The 17,063-nt window shown below is 35.5% G+C and overlaps 1 protein-coding gene across 1 annotated transcript in view; it reads right to left on the bottom strand.

Annotated features, from left to right (window-relative positions):
• The window catches only part of REDIC1 (regulator of DNA class I crossover intermediates 1), a 78,437-nt gene that overhangs the window by 42,631 nt on the left and 18,743 nt on the right, over positions 1-17,063 (bottom strand). The window contains exons 3-5 of the mRNA XM_006168094.1: positions 9,155-9,293; positions 5,355-5,487; positions 4,927-4,975 (exon numbers count right to left, since the gene is read on the bottom strand). Coding sequence (XP_006168156.1) covers positions 4,927-4,975; positions 5,355-5,487; positions 9,155-9,293 — 321 coding nt within the window. The remainder of the gene's footprint in view (positions 1-4,926; positions 4,976-5,354; positions 5,488-9,154; positions 9,294-17,063) is intronic.

The raw sequence follows: 17,063 nt of genomic DNA, 5'->3' as shown, positions 1-17,063 counted from the left end.
GAGACACAGACCAGCTGAATGGATATAAAAACATAAACCCTCTATCTGCTGCCTACAAGAAACATATCATAGATAAAGACATACATAGACTAAAAGTGAAGGGCTGGAAAAAGGTATTCCATGCAAATGGGAATGAAGAAAGAGCTGAAGTCGCGATACTAGTTTCTGACAAAATAGTCTTTGAAACAAAAACTATACAAAGAGACAAAGAAGGACATTACATAGTAGTAAAAGGGCTAATCCATCAAGAAGATATAATGCTTATAAATATCTATTCACCTAACTCAGGAGCACCCAAATACATGAAAGAAAGATCATTAGGTTTAAGAGGAGAGATAGACTGCAACACACTAATTGTTGGGTACCTCAACACACTACTCTCTCCTTTGAACAGATTTTCTAGACAAAAAAATAAGCAAAGAGATAAAGGATCTAAATGATACCATAAATCAAATGGATTTAACAGACATCTATAGAGCCTTCCACCCAAAAACAATAAGATACACTTTTTTCTCACTCCCACATGGAACCTTTTGGAAGATTGACCCCATGATAGGGCACAAAGCAAGTTTTTACAGATTCAAAGGCACAGAAACTATATCTAGCATCTTTTCTGACCATGATGGAATTTAACTTGATATTAATTTCAACAAAAATCTTCAAAAGTACACAAATACATAGATACTAAATAACCTACTTTTGAATGACTTCACAACTACCGAAGAAATAGACTGAAATCAAAAGATTCATGGAAGCCAACGACAATGAGTACACCAGTTTCCATAATCTTTTGGGCACAGCAAAAGCAGTCATAAGAGGAAAGTTTATAGCACATAAGAAGATGGAAAGAAGACAAATGGACCATCTAATATCATGCCTCAGAAAAGTGGAAAAGCAACAACAAAAAATTCCAAGAAAAAAGAATAAATATCTGAACAGAAATAAATTAAATAGAAAATAAACAAACTATACAGAAAATAAAGTAAAAGCTGGTTCTTTGAAAAGATAAACAAAATTGACACATCTCTAGCTAGACTAATTGAGAAGAAGAGAGAAACAAGCTTTTGGCTCTCTGAGTAGCACCATGGTGGTTGGCAAGAATAAGTGCCTTACAAAAGGCGGCAAAAAGGGAGACAAGAAGAAAGTGGTTGATCCATTTTCTAAAAAAGATAGGTGTGACGTAAAAGCACCTGAGATGTTCAACTTAAGAAATATTGGGAAAACACTAGTTGCCAGGACTCAAGGAACCAAAATTGTGTTTGACAGCCTTAAGGGCCGTGTGTTTGAAGTGAGCCTTGAAGATCTGCAGAACAATGAAGTCACATTTAGGAAATTCAAGCTAACTAGTGAGGATGTTCAGGGCAAAAGCTGCCTGACTAACTTCGCTGGCATGGATCTCACCCATGACAAAATGTATTCCATGGTCAAAAAATGACAGACCATGCATGATTGAAGCTCATGTCAACATGAAGACTACCAATGGTTATTTGCTTCATCTCTTCTGTGCTGGGTTTACTAAAAAACGCAACAATCAGATATGGAAGACCTCTTATGCCCAGCATTAGCAGGTCCACCAAATCCGGAAGATGATGATGAAAATCATGACCTGGGAGATGCAGAAAAATGACTCGAAAGAAGTGGTCAATAAACTGATTCCAGATGGTACTGAAAAAGACATAGAAAAGGCTTGCCAATCCATCTATCCTCTCCATGATGTCTTTGTCAGAAAAGAAAAATGCTGAAGAAGCCCAAGTTTGAATTGGGAAAACTCATGGAGCTTCATGGTGAAGGTGGTAGCTCTGGGAAAGCTACTGGGCTTGAGACAGGTGCCAAAGTGGAATAAGCTGAAGGATATGAATCACTAGCCCAAGAATCTGTTTAAAGGTCAGACTTTTAATAGTGACAAATAAAAAGTCTTATTTGTGACAGTTTCCATCTGAACATTCTTTTTAAATAACCTGAAAGCTTGGTGAATCATATCATCTAGTTTGATAATGAAGTTTTTTGACCTGTGTATGAGTTGTATTAAATAGTTGAAAAGGGAAAGGAAAAAAAAGAGAGAAACAAACCAGGTAAATCAAATTCACAATGAAGCAGGCAATATAATAACAAAAATAATAGAAATACAAAACATCATTAGAGGATACTATGAACAACTATACGCCAAAAAATCAAGAAAGCTGGATGAAATGGACAAATTCCTGGACACACATGATCTACCAAGATTGAGTCAGGACGATGTAGAAAGTTTAAATAGGTCCATAACAAGTCATAAGATTGAATCAGTAATAAATAACCTTCCAACAAAGAAAAGTCCTGGTCCTGATGGCTTCACATCTGAATTCTACAAAACTTTTAAAGAGTGAACCCTCATTCTGCTCACGTTATTTCTAAAGATACAAAAGGGTGGAACTCTCCGAAATTCATTCTATGAAGCATCTATCACATTTATCCTTAAAACAGACAAGGACAGGATAAGGAAGGAAAACTATAGACCAATATCTCTCATGAATATAGACGCAGAAATTCTCAACAAGATACTAGCAAATCGTATCCAACAACATATAAAAAAGATTATACCTCACAACACATAGGCTTTATTCTAGGGATGCAAGGATGGCTCAACATATGCAAAACCATAAATGTAATACACCACATTAACAGAAGGAATGATAAAAACCATATGATCATATCAACTGATGTAGAAAAAGCATTTGACAAGATACAACATCCCTTCATGATCAAGACTCTCAGAAAAATTGCCACGGACAGGTCATTTCTCAACACAATAAAAGCTGTCTATGAAAAACCTATAGCTAACATCATCCTGAAAGCATTTCTGCTGAAAACTGGTACAAGACAAGGATGCCCAATTTCTCTACTCTTTTTCAATATAGTACTGGAAGTCCTAGCCAATGCAATCAGAAAAGAGAATAAAATAAAAGGCACTCAAATAGGAAAATAAGAAGTGAAATTATCTTTATTTGCAGATTACATGATTGTATACATAGAAGACCCAGTGGTATCCACAAAAAATTCCTGGAAGTAATACATGAATACAATAAAGTTGCAGGATACAAAATCAACATAAAGAAATCTATAGCATTTCCATATACAAACAATAGGCAGACTGAGATAGAACTGAAGAAAGTAATTCCAATTACCATAGCCACAAAAAGTATAAGGTAACCTAGAAATAAATCTAACAAAGAACTCAAAGACCTCCACAAGGAAAACTATGAGAAGCTTAAAAAAGAAATTGAAAATGATACAAAAAAAGTGGAAGGATATCCTATGTTCCTGGATTGGAAGAGTTAATATAATCAAAATGTCAATTCTATCCAAATTAATCTATATATTTAACACAATCTTAATCAAAGTACCATAGATGGTCTTCACAGATCTAGAAAAGATAATCATACAATTTGTCTGGGATCATAAAAGACCTCATATTGCCATAGTAATCCAGTGCAAGGAGAGTGGAGCGGTTGGCATCTCACTCCCTGACCCCAAAATATACTATAAAGCTGTGATAATCAAACAGCATGATATTGACAAAGAAACAAACAGGTGGACCAAGGGAACAGAATAGAGACCCCAGAAATAAACTCCCAAACATACAAGCCAACTGATTTTTGATGAAGGGTACTAGTCATTTCAGTGGGAAAAAGAAAATCTCTAGCAAATGGTGCTGGAAAAAGTGGATCTCCACCCACAGAAAGATGAATCTGAACCCCTACTTCTCACCATTGACAAAAATCAAGTCAGAATACACAGGGAACTCAAGTGGCTTTCCCGAAAAAAGATGATTAACCCAATTAAAGATGGGAGAATGAGTTGAAAAAAACACTCTAAGGATGACATATGAATAGCCAAATGGCAAATGAAAAAATTCTCAACATCCCTCATCATAAGGGATATGCAGATACCACCTAACAATGATATACCCCCTAACCCCTGTCAGAAAGACTAAGATTAAAAAAAAAAAAATTATAAGGGCTGACAGGGATGTGGTAAAAGGGGAATTCTCCTACACTTCTGGTGGGAATGTAAATTGGTCCAGCCACTGTGGAGAACATTATAGAGATTCCTCAAGGATCTACAAATAGAACTACCATATGATCCAGCACTCCCACTCCTTGGTATCTATCCAAAGGACAGAAGAATGCTTAGTCAGAAAAGTGCTTGCACAATGATGTTTATTGCAACATTATTCACAATTACTAAAACAAGGAACCAACCCAAATGTCCACAAACAGAGGAATGCATTGAAAAAGTGTGGCACATAAGACCCTGGCTTTTGACAGAAAGTGGATGAATATGGAAGATTTACTGCTGAGTGAAGCAAGGCATGCTACGAAGGAGAGACACTACATGTCTCCACTTAATTTATACCGACTGTCCATACTCTATGGCTGAAACTCAATGACTAGAGGATAAAGAAACACAGAATATGGTTAAACATACCAGATAGTGTGGATAAGAGTCTGAGAATAGACATTAAGAGGAAAAAGAGAGAGGCAAGACATTTATGTGACAAAGAAATGGGTTATTATCTGTTGAAGACAATGTATATAGTATCCCCAACTAGACTGGTGAGAAATATATTCATGTTAGAACATTCACTGTACAAGCTAAGGGACATATGTGAATGAATGTATAAAAGAAATTTAAATAAACAAATAAGCAAGGAAGGGCTTTTCAAGGGAATGTCATTTTCTATTAGACTTAATATTTAGATTTAAGAATTCTGTTTATGCTGAAGACGTACAGAAGAAATGCTTTTGCTATATATCATTTTAGGCTATATCATACTATTAATTTTGTCTCTAAATTAAGTCTAAACCTAAATAAGACTTTTAAAAATATTATGTAGAAATGTACCTAAATAATATGTACTTTTAAAATTAAAAAAAAAAAACCTACCTGAACTGGGCCAACTTCTTTCTTGTTACTTTGCCTTTGATAGTGTATACTAACAAAAAGAAAATTTTAAGGTTAAAAATATAAATGGGAACAGAATAAACTATCTTTATATATTTATAATTCCTACTGTCCTACATAAGCATACTACCAAAAAAATAATAAATTTTAAAAAAACAGAACTCTTAAGTAAATCAATTCAGGATCACGATATTACTGAGTTTTATAAAAATTCTATTAATGCTAGAGATATACATTTTACAATAAGGAAAATCAACGTACAAAATATCTAGGTAATTTAAAGATTAACGGCCAAACAAGAAAATACTGGATCTAGAATGTAAGCCTTTATACATTTTCCAGCTAGTAAAAGTGATGATGATAATAACGAGTTTAAACACCTAATGATAAACATCCCAGCCAAAACCTACCTGATTTCCGTATCATCAAGGCAGAGTTTAGAAGGTATACAGTGAGGTGACATTGGAAGCTCTAAATTATGTTTTCTTAGGGGCATATTTATGTCTCTATTCATATTCACATGGACTGGTTTTCTCATAGTTTCTATAATAAGATAACATACAATTATTATTTTAAAATAACAGTGAAATCTTTTTGTTTCCCTTTTCTTCTTTTTAATAGAGGTCACTCACCAGACAGCATAAGTACCCCTCAATGGGTTGTAGTCAGACAGGAATTCTTTTTCCTCCATTTCTCTAATTCCATCAGGATTTGGAGTGTACATCTACCATATGAGGTTTTAAAGCCACTGGGGCAAGCCTTGACCTGTGGTCAGCCATGTGGGATCCAGTTCCCTATGCAAAGCATTTAACCACTGTTCCACAAAACCAGCCCAATAAGAAAATCTTTAAAAAGTACTGTTTGATATACTGTATTTATTAAAAAATTGTACAAAGAAATTTTACTAAAACACTTATGTATATGCTAGAAAAAGTCATTATAGTACTAACAACTGTCACAAATAACTAAAAACAGCTTCTTTATCATCTTATACACCCCTCAGGAAAAAGGCCCTATGATTTCAATTCCACTAGTCCTTCCTCCAAGACATCCCTGATCCCCAGTCCCACGCCAGAGGCTATATTATACATTTCTGCAGCACTACATATTTTCTCAATTATAGCACACTCTACTGTTTAATTCCATCTCCCTCACTCAATTTTTAACGTTTTAAGGGCAAAAGCCTTATCTCTATAGAAGAAATCACTGCTTTGTCTGTTTAGTAATGTTTGCCTCTTCTCTTGAGAAATGTGTTTTATACCCACTACAACTATATAGTTCTACTGGGAACTTTCCATCTTCCTATAAAACCCTGCCTCTCTGGATAAAATCATTGCCTTAGGGGTAAACATCTGATCAAAGATGAACCAAGAACAGTATCCCTTTCCTCTGGTTGGAAGTGAAGTGTTACACTGCTGAAACCTAGCATCAGTAGCATAAGGCAATACCCTTCCAGTGGAATTTTAAAGTTTGGAAGTAGAACAACAATTCTCAGTCTTTCTCTGGTGGTAATACTGGAAGAGATGAGCAATATATTAGTTTTCAAAAGCTATGATTTTAGTCTCAATAGTAAAGATGGTCTGGGAGAACAACGTTAATATTTGAAGTGAGAAAGAATCCTAGTAGTATTCAAATCCCTGATCAAATTCTCTCTGAGGATATTACACCATTCTTCTTCCTTTTAGTCAAATGAGTAAAAATATTAGATAGCTAGCTAGAGAGATACATATATACAGACATATACAGATATAATTTCTGTTATTTTCAGTCATTAGTCCTAATAAGAGCCTTTTTTTTTTTTTTTTGCAGTAGTTAATGTGCACTCACCAGATAGACACAGAGAGAGGGAAAATGAAAAATCACCCCAGAAGGGAGAGGGCCATGCCACAATCCACTCTCCTCTCGGGATTCTGGGTACACATGCACACATGTGCCCAGCATGAGTTTCAAGCTGCTGCGTCTGGGACTCAAGCCACAGTTAACCATGTGGGAATCCAATGCCTTAATCACTATACCACCTGTTGGTCCCAAGTCTTTTTACTTTATCTTCAGCAACCAAAATAGTATTTATAGTAAGTATTCAATAAACATGCTGATTCAATGGGGAAAAAAGTGAAAAAGAGGGACTGGCTGGTAGCACAGTGATAACCCAACATTGTGTGAGGAAGGACCCTCATGGGAGGGTTCTGAGATCATGTCCTAGGGCCTTCCTGTGCCTACGAAGCATTTACACATGGCCATGATCCAGACTGGCTGAGAAAGGAGTAGATCAGGGCATGGGGATCCTGTTTAGAGTAGCTATAGATCTGTCTGTCTCTCTCATGAATGAATAAACTTAAAAAAGTTATGGAGAGAGTGATGGAATTTAGGACATAGTACACCAACTTATGGTACTTTGGTACTTGTGAAGACAGCAGAAGCAGGAAGGTAACTCATCTTCCTTCTCTTCTGAAGCAGATAATAAAACTTACAAAGAATTTTTCTGATCTTCCCCTAACTCAGGTCATACCACTCTCATTTAAGAGGTGCCATTGATATAACCAGAGTAAAAGAACATTCTTTATTCTGAAGACACAGGTTCAGAGAGAGGAATCTCAAATAGATATTACTAAATTCTCCTAAACTTATTACCACTAGATCGTACATTTTTTATCCAATCAGATTTATTTATGGCTATCCACTTCATCAAACTTAGACAAAAATGTACAGTTTAACCAATGCTTTGTGTTTTCATTCCTATATGAAGCCTCTTTTGTCATCAAATTTATTAAATAAATCTAAATGCTTTTCCCTTGTTAATCTATGTTTTTGTTATTGGAATCTCATCTATAAACCTATTAATAGTATAATAACAACATGGTGAAACATATTTTCCTCCCCTACAAAACAGAATAAAGGTAAATTCATGAAACAAATTTACAACAAAAATTTGTATTCCCGAACTCCATGAATACTGTACCAGTTAAATGTCCCTGATCCAAATGCTTGGGACCAGAAGTGTTTCCAATTTCAAATTTGGGGATATTTGCATATACATGTATAAAATGAGATATCTTCTGGAACAGCAGATGGCCTAATGGTTACATCACTAGACTCCCACATAGTCAACTGTGGTTCAAGTCCTGGAATCAGCTACTTAAAACTCATGCCGGCTACATGTGCGTGTTTACCCCAAATCCCGAGAGAATGGAGGAGAAGAGATTGCAACATGGCCATTCCCCAGGAAATGATTTCTCACTGTCTCTGGTGAACATATGCACCCTACAGCAAAAGTCTCTCTTTGAAAAAAAAAAGAAAAAAAGATCTCTGGGTAGGACTTACATAAAAGCACAAAATTCATTTATGTTTCATATACAACCTACACAAACAGCCTGAAGGTAAATGTATATAATATTTTGACTATGACCCATCACATGAGGTCAAGTGTGAAATTTTCCACTTACAGTATATTGTGCTTTGTATTTTAACTTTTGGATGAGTAATGTTCACTCTATTCTTACTCTTTCTGAAGTATATATAACTAAATTTACTTGTGTTAATTGTCATCTGTGGAAGGGGAAAAATGGCAGAAAAAGAAAGATGTTTGCAATACTTCGATCTTTTTTTAAAAACTGATCTTTTGTCTTTAAGTTCTCATTTTGGCTTTTCTTTTAAAAATTAAATATCGGACACAAGTTCTCTTGAGAAAGGGAAAAATTGTTCTGATAAACTTTCTCTTGACTTGAAGAAGAAAAATGCAAGACAAAGTAGACATTATTTTGAAGTATTAGACTACTATAGTTAACATTCCAGGAATGTTCAAGAAACAATTCAAGTTATAAGATAGAAAACTGGTCATTAAGGCAAAAATCTTTTCCACTCTTCCTTTCAAGCAAATTTCCTAAACATTCACAGTAAAGATATATATTCCATGCTCTCTAAACTTTGGTACCTATATGCCTAGTTACAATATTATAACTAAAGTGACTGTATTACAAGTTTAACCATACAAAGTAAATTGATTTTTTGTAACATGCAGTTCTAAAACAGAAATAAATGAATTAAGAAACAAAAGATCTTAAACAAATTTTATCTTCTAATTTAAAAGCAACTAAATTTTAAAATTCATCTTCTACACACTGAGCTCTTAAACTACAAATTCATCATTATAAAGTTAAATGTTATTATGACCACAACAATGTCAAAGCAAAATGTTAATAAAAAGACTTACCAGGTATTTCCTTCTTACAAGATATCTGATTCACCATATATAAATTAAGAAGGTCTAAACTGACAGCAGAATTTTTAACAGGGGATAAAACTCCCAGTAATTTCATTTTTGATTTCAATCTGTTCTTTTCAAAATATTCCTAAAATAATTAAACATTAAAAAAAGTTAATGTAGCCACCATGTAGCTTTAGGCAGAATCAAATTTAAAAAGTAGTAATAATGCTAAGTCATTGACTTGATATTTTTATATTTGTACTTTTACTTATAAATGAAAATTAATCATGATAACACACAGTTTATCTAAAGACCATAAATTTCACAACCTTTTATCATCTTTCTTTTGTTAAACACAACCTTTAAATAGAACTTTAAAAAGCTATTCCCAGGGCCAGGCAATGACAGAGCAGTTAACATCATTGGATCCACATGGGAAAGCTCCTGGGCTCACCTTCTGGGACCTCCCTGAGTACACTGTGTGTGTGTGCTCATGTCCATTATCCAGGCAGGCTGAGACTGGGAGTGGATAATGAGGTAAAGGCCCTGCTGAGTGTCCCTCTTCCTATTTCAGTCCTTTTCCTTTTCTATCTTCATCTTGGGGGGAAAAAAGCTATTCATATTTCCAGGTATTAAAAGATTAGAGGGAGCAACAGAAGGCATAATGGTTACATCACTGGACACCCATGTAGTTGACCACGGTTTGAGTACTGGACCCAGAGGCTTAAAACTTCTGCTAGATGTGTGTCCATGTACTCCCAAGATCCCCAGAGGAGAATAAAGGAGAAGAGATTGTGGTGTGTCCCCCTAGGGAATTTCTTGCTTTCTGTCTCTGTCTCTTCCTGTCTCTCCAGCAAGTGGATGTGCCCTATAAAATCTCTCTCTCTAAAAAAAGACTAGAAATTATCTCTATGTAGGAAGAAAAAAAATCTGATAACATATCTAACAAACTAAAAATTTGTTTCTCTATAAAGTATGTGATCTCACAGATTTTTAAAAAGGCCTAAAAAACTATGCAAAGCTCAGTGCTATTAAAAATCACTAAAATGAAGAGGAGGAAAAAAAAAAGCTATGTGGTGATAATCTGCAACCAGAGCCAATTTAATTCATATTGTTATTCTTCCCTGACTCTTAGATGGTTGTTTTTTTATACAAGACTTACAAATAATTCTTTCTTCACTGAGTTTTTATTTTCTTTCTGGCTGTTTCAACTATAGCTATTCATTGTTGTCTTCATTCTTTATCTTCCGGGTTACAACCCTAATTTCCCATTAAAGATAATTGTTTCATATTTATTTACTAAGTTAATATTATGTGCTAGACAATGTAATCAGTTGTGAAAATATCTTTTCCATTAAATTCATAAAAACAATGCCATAAGCATGATTATAAATGTGAGATGTCAAAAGTAAGAAAAGTACAAGATGGCAAATAATGTACACAAGAGGTCACATTTCTGGAGCCTGTGCCACAGAGCAGGGAACAGCAGCAGTCTGACACAAACTAAGGAAGACCACCTCAAATCTCTCATTGCCTTCTGACTGCCCCCAGCCCTGCCCACATCTCTTTGCCATCATTAATCCCCCATGCCATGGAGCAGGGAGCAGCAGCAGTCAATGAGACAAACTGAGGCAGGATGACCACCTCAGACCTCTCACTGCCTTCCAACTGCCCCAGGTACATCCTAGACTGGCCCCTCTCACATCCCTTTACCACCATTAATCCTTTGAGCCTACAGCCACAGAGCAGGAAGCAGCAGTAGTCAGACAAACTGAGGCAGAAGAGCACCTCAGACCTCCCATTGCCTTCCACTGCCCCCAGGTACATCCCAGACCAGACCTTCCCACGTCCTTTCACCATCCTTAATGGACTCAAGCCCATACCATGGAGCAGGGAGCAGCAGCAGTCAGTGAGATAAACTGAGGCAAGAAGACCACCTCAGACCTCTAGCTGTCTTCTGCCCACTCATGAGTATTTTGAGATTTCATTATTTATTGAACCACACGCAATTCCTACACCCTCAAGTTGAATCCCTCCAGTTCAGTGCCAGGTACACCTGAGTCCCAAGAGACTGGGAAAAGACCCACCATCTAAAGTTGGCTACATTCCCACTTCTCTAATTGGAAGACAAGGCCTTCTATCAAGAACACATTTGAGAAGTAGCACTTTTCTGCCCACTGACACTATAGACTTGACACCAGGAAAGTAGGAAGAAGTGTATAATTAATAATGTGACTAGAAGGTCAGTGCAGAGGCATAAGAAATATGGGAAAACAAGGAAACATCTCTCCCTCAACAGAATAAAGCAACTCTTCTTCAACCACAGACAACATAAAAGAATTAGCAGGAATATCAGAAAAAGAATTCATAATATTCATGGTGACAGAGATGAGGAAGTATTTCAAGGATCTGAAGGAGGAGATACACAGCACAAAAAGAACAGGTCAGAACTTCTAGAGATAAAACAATATAGAAGATTAAGACCTCCCTCAAAAGTTTTAATAGATTGCACCAAGCAGAAGACAGAATCTATGAGCTGGAAGACAAAACCTTTGACTTAGATAAAACCAAATAAATAAATAAGTTAAAAAATAAGGATAACATATGGGAAATATTAGATCGTATTAAACATCCAAACATCAGAATAATAGGCATTTCAGAAGGTAAAGAATCAGACAGGGGCATAGAAGACCTACCCCATGAAATAGTTGCAGAAAATTTCCCAAATCTAGAGGGACATTCAGACCCAAGAAATACAAAAGACCCCAAATAGAACCAACATAAGAAGATTCTCTCCACAGCACATTAGAGCAAGACTGGTAAAAAAAATCACAAACAAAGATAAGATTCTAAAAATGGCAAGAGAAAAACATCAAGTTACTTACAAAGGTTATCCTATTAGGCTAAACTCGGACTTTTCAACTGAAACAATGCAGGCAAGAAAATAATGGGAATACAGATTCAAAATACTAAAAAAAAATAATTTCAACCAAGAATACTATACCCAGCAAGATTATCCTTCAACTGAATATAAATAAATAAATAAATAAAATCATTCTCAGACAAACAAAACTGAAAGAAATCACCAATATTGAACCAGTTCTTCAAGAAGTACAGAGGGAGTACTGTATCAGGAAAACTAAAGAGACCAAAAAAAAAAAAAAGAAAACAAAGAATGAACGAATGAATGAACACAAAAATGAAAAATGACCACAGAAGTGGCTATCAAAATGGAAGGGACAAATCCACAAATATTGATAACATTGAATGTTAATGGATTAAATTCTTCAATCAAAGACATTGGCTGGCTGAATGGATAAAAGGACTGAAGCTCACTATTTTCTGTCTACAAGAAATGTACCAAATTGATAAAGACATATATAGACTAAAAGTAAAGGACTGGAAAAAGATATTTCATACAAATGGAAATTTTAAAAAAAGGTTGAAGTCACAATACTAATATCAGGCAAATAAGCTTTAAGACCAAAACTGTAAGAAGAGACAAAGAGGAAAATTATATAGTACTAAAAGGGCTAATTCACCAAGAAGATACAACACTTAAGATGTCTATGCACCCAACTCAGAGCACTAAAATACATGAAAGCAAGATTGCTCAATCTACAGAGAGAGAGAGGACTATAACACACTAATCACTGGAGATCTCAATACCCTACTATCTCCTTTGGACAGATTGGCTAGACAAAAACAAAGAGATACGGAATCTAAACGATACCATAAATGAAATGAACTTGACAGGTATCTATAGAATTTTCCATCCAACAGCCACAAAATTTTCATTTTTCTCACCTCAGCATAAAATTATTTTGAAGACTGACCACCTGATAAGGCATCAAAAAGGTCATTACAAATTCAAAGGTGTAGAAACTGTATCTGACAGCTTCTCTGGCCATGATGAAACTAAACTGAAAATTAATTTCAGGAAAAAAACTCAAAAATACAGAAAGATATGGAAACAAAACAGTCTACTCCTGAATGACTTCATAACCACTGAAGAAATTAAGACTGAAATCAAAAGACTCATTAAAACAGGATACAGCAAAAGCAGTCATAAGACAAAAGTCCATAGCAATTAGTGCACATAAGAAAAAGATGGAAGATGGCAGACAGACAACCTAACAACACACCTCTGGGAACCAGAAAAAAAAAATGCCAAGAAAAAAAATGAAATTATAAAGATTCAAACAGAAAGAGATAAAATACAGGATTTAAAAAAAAATACAGAAAATAAACAAAACCAAAAGCTGGTTCTTTGAGAAAATAAATAAAATTAATACATAGTTAGCTAGACTAAGGACAGAAAAAGGAACCAAATCAAATTCACAATGGAACTGACAACATTACAACAGATATAACCAAAATACAAAACATTATCAGAGAATATTATGAATGACTATACTCTAATAAACAGAAAACCTGGATGAGCTAGACAAATTTCTACCAAAACTGAGTCAGGAAGACATTAAAAAAACTGAGTAGACCAGTAACAAGCAATGACACTGAATCAGTAATAAAGAACCTACCAACAAAGAAAAACCCAAGTCCCAAAGGTTTCACTTCTGAAATCTAATGAAGCGTTAATCCCAATTCTACTCAAACTATTTCTTCTTTCTTTCTTTTTTTTTGGAGAAGTTTTTGCTATAAGGTACATGCACTAGCCAGAAAGAGACACAGAGAGACAAAAAGAGAGAAATCACCCCCGCCCCAGGAGGGGATGGCCATACCACAATCCCTTCTCCTCCTTTCTCCCCTCAGGGTCTTGGGCACACATGCACGTGTACCCGGTGTGAGTTTAAGCTACCAGGACCAGGACTCAAACCACAGTCGACTACACGGGAGTCCAGTGACATAGCCATTATGCCAACTGCTGGTCCCTCTACTCAAACTATTTCTAAAGACCCAAAAGAAAGGAACCCTCCCAAATTCATTTATGAAGCCTCCATCACTCTCATGCCCAAAACAGACAAGAGCATAACAGACCAATATCTCTAATGAATATAGAAGCAAAAATTCTCAATAAGAAACTAGCGAATCATATCCAACAACACATGAAAAAGATGGTACACCAGGGGCCAGCAGATGGCATAGTAGTTACGTCACTGGACTCCCACATGGTCGACCATGGTTTGAGTCCTGGACCCGGTGACTTGAAAATCACGTTGGGTGCATGCACATGCATGCCCAAAATCCTGAGAGAAGTGATAGTGGCTTGGCCATCCCCCCTGGGGAGGATCATTTCTTACTTTCCCTCTCACTGTGTCTGTCTGTTTCTCTCTAGCGAGTGTACACACCTTAAGGCAAAAAAAAAAAAAAAAAAGTTGTACGTCATGACCTGGTGGTAGGCCTTATTACAGGGATGAAACAATGGTTCAACAAACACAAAGCCATGGATGTAATATATCATATTAACATAAAAATGATAAAAACTATATGATCATATCAATTGATGCAGTAAAAGCACTTGACAAATACAACATCCCTTCATGATTACAACTCTCAGCAATATTAGCATAGAAGGTACATTACTCAACACAATAAAAGTCAGATACAATAAACCCAAAGCTAACATCATACTGAATGGGGAAAGGCTTAAAACTTTTCTGCTAAAAACTAGAACAACACAAGGCTGCCCAATTTCTCTATTCCTTTTCAATATACTACAGGAAGTATTAGCCAATGGAATCAGACAAGAGAATAAAATAAAGGGTATTCTAATAATAGGGAAATAAGTGAAATTATCTCTATTTGCAGATGACATGGTTATATAAACAGAAACTCCAAAAGTATCCATTAAAATAAATAAATAAAAACTCCTGAGAGTGATAAATGAATACAGTAAAATAACAAGATACAAAAAAAGAAAGAAAATTTATAGCATTTCTATACACAAACAAGCAGCAGAATGAGGTAGAACTGAAGACAGCAATCCCATTTACAATAACAAGAAAAAGTATAAGCTATTTAGGAATAAACCTAACCAAAGTTGTCAAAGATTTCTTCGAGGAAAACTATGAAAAATTGAAAAAAGAAATTGAAAATGACACAAAAAAGCAGAAAGACATCCCATGTTCCTGGAATGGGAGAAGTACAATATTATAATCAAAATGTCAATCCTATCCAAATTAATCTACAAATGCATTGCAATCCCAATCAAAATTCTGCAGCCATTATTCACAGATAAAGAAAAAATAATCATAGAATTTTATCTGGGATCATAGAAGACCCTATATTTCCAAAGCAATGCTGTGCAAGAACAGTGGAGTAAGAGGCATCTCACTCCCTGACCCCAAAATATTTTACAAAGCTGTGATAATAAAGACAGTCTGATAGGGGACCAACAGGTGGCATGGTGGTTAAGGTGCTGGACATTCCCACATGGCCAAATCACAGTTCAAGTCCCAGACCTGGTGACTTGCTTCCTCAATTTCTCTCTCTCACTCTGGTCAAATTTAAATAAATGAGTGAATAAATAAAATTAATTAATAATTCTTAAAATAATAAAAGCAGCATGGTATTGGCACACACACACACAAAAAAAAGTCATGAGGATCAATGGAAAAGAACAGACACTCCTGAAATAAACCCCAAAACATACAGCCAAATGATTTTTGACAAAGCGCACAAGACAATCCAGTGGGGAAAAGAAAATCTCTTTAGAAAATGGTGCTGGGAAAACTGGGCATTCGCCTGCAGAAAGATGAATCTGGACCCCTATCTCTCACCATTAACAAAAACCAATGCAAAATGGATCAAATTTTTAAACCCAAGACCTCAAAACTATAAAATTACTAGTGGATAACACAGGGAAAACTCTTGGATATACTGGAGTAGGCAAAGACTTCTTCAAAAAAAAAACCCAAAGCACGGGCAATAATCCCCAAAATAGACAAGTGGGACTGTATCAGATTAAAAAGCTTCAGCACAGCAAAAACAAACAAACAATAATTAGAGTGAATCAGCAACCTTCAAAATGGGATGATTTTTCCAAACTATGCCTCAGATAAGAGACTGATAACTAGAATATACAAAGAGCTCAAGCAGCCTAGCAAAAAAAGAAAAAAAAAAAAAAACAATTAAAAGATGGGCAAATGAGCCGAAAAGACTAATCTCTAAAAAAGACATATGAATGGCCAAAAAAGCTTACAAAAAAAATGGCTCAACATCCCTTATCATGATGGAGATGCAAACCAAAATTACCTAACCCAAATCAGAATGATTAAGATTAAAAAAATAAAAATGGTAAGTGCTGGCAAGACCTGGGTGAAAAGGAACCCACCTTCACTGTTGGTAGGAATGTAAATTAGTTCAACCACTGTGGAGAAAAATATTGAGGTTTCTTAAAGACCTACAAATAGAACTGTCATATGACCCAGCAACTCCACTCCTGGGTATCTACCCAAAGGATAAGAATATACTCAGTCAGAAACATACTTGCATATCCATGTTTATTATTATTTACAACTGCTAGGACACAGAATCAACCCAAATGTCCAAGAACAGACAAATGGATTGAAAAACTGTGGAACATAAACACTATGGAATACTAATCAGTCTTAAGAAAAAAGACACTAGCATTTGATAGGAAGTGGACAAATATGGAAGATTTACTGCTTAGCAAAGCAAGCCAGACTGTGAAAGAGAGACATTGTATATCTCCACTCAATATATACCAAATGTCTGCACTCTATGGCATAAATTGAAAAAGTGGACGATATAAAAGCATAGAGAACAATTGTGGATATGAGAGACAACGAGAGAGGTGGGTAGGAAATGGGGTAGAGTGAGAAGAAGGGACTCAAGGGTAAAAAGAAACAGCAGTTCAGGGACAAAAATGGAAAATTATCTGATGATAATGTGATAATGTATATAATATCTTTAACTGGACTAATGTACTGTG

This window comes from Tupaia chinensis, unplaced genomic scaffold, assembly GCF_000334495.1.
Source record: "Tupaia chinensis unplaced genomic scaffold, TupChi_1.0 Scaffold145519_1, whole genome shotgun sequence".
Taxonomy (NCBI): domain Eukaryota; kingdom Metazoa; phylum Chordata; class Mammalia; order Scandentia; family Tupaiidae; genus Tupaia; species Tupaia belangeri.
This window is presented reverse-complemented; position numbering and strand designations above follow the sequence as displayed.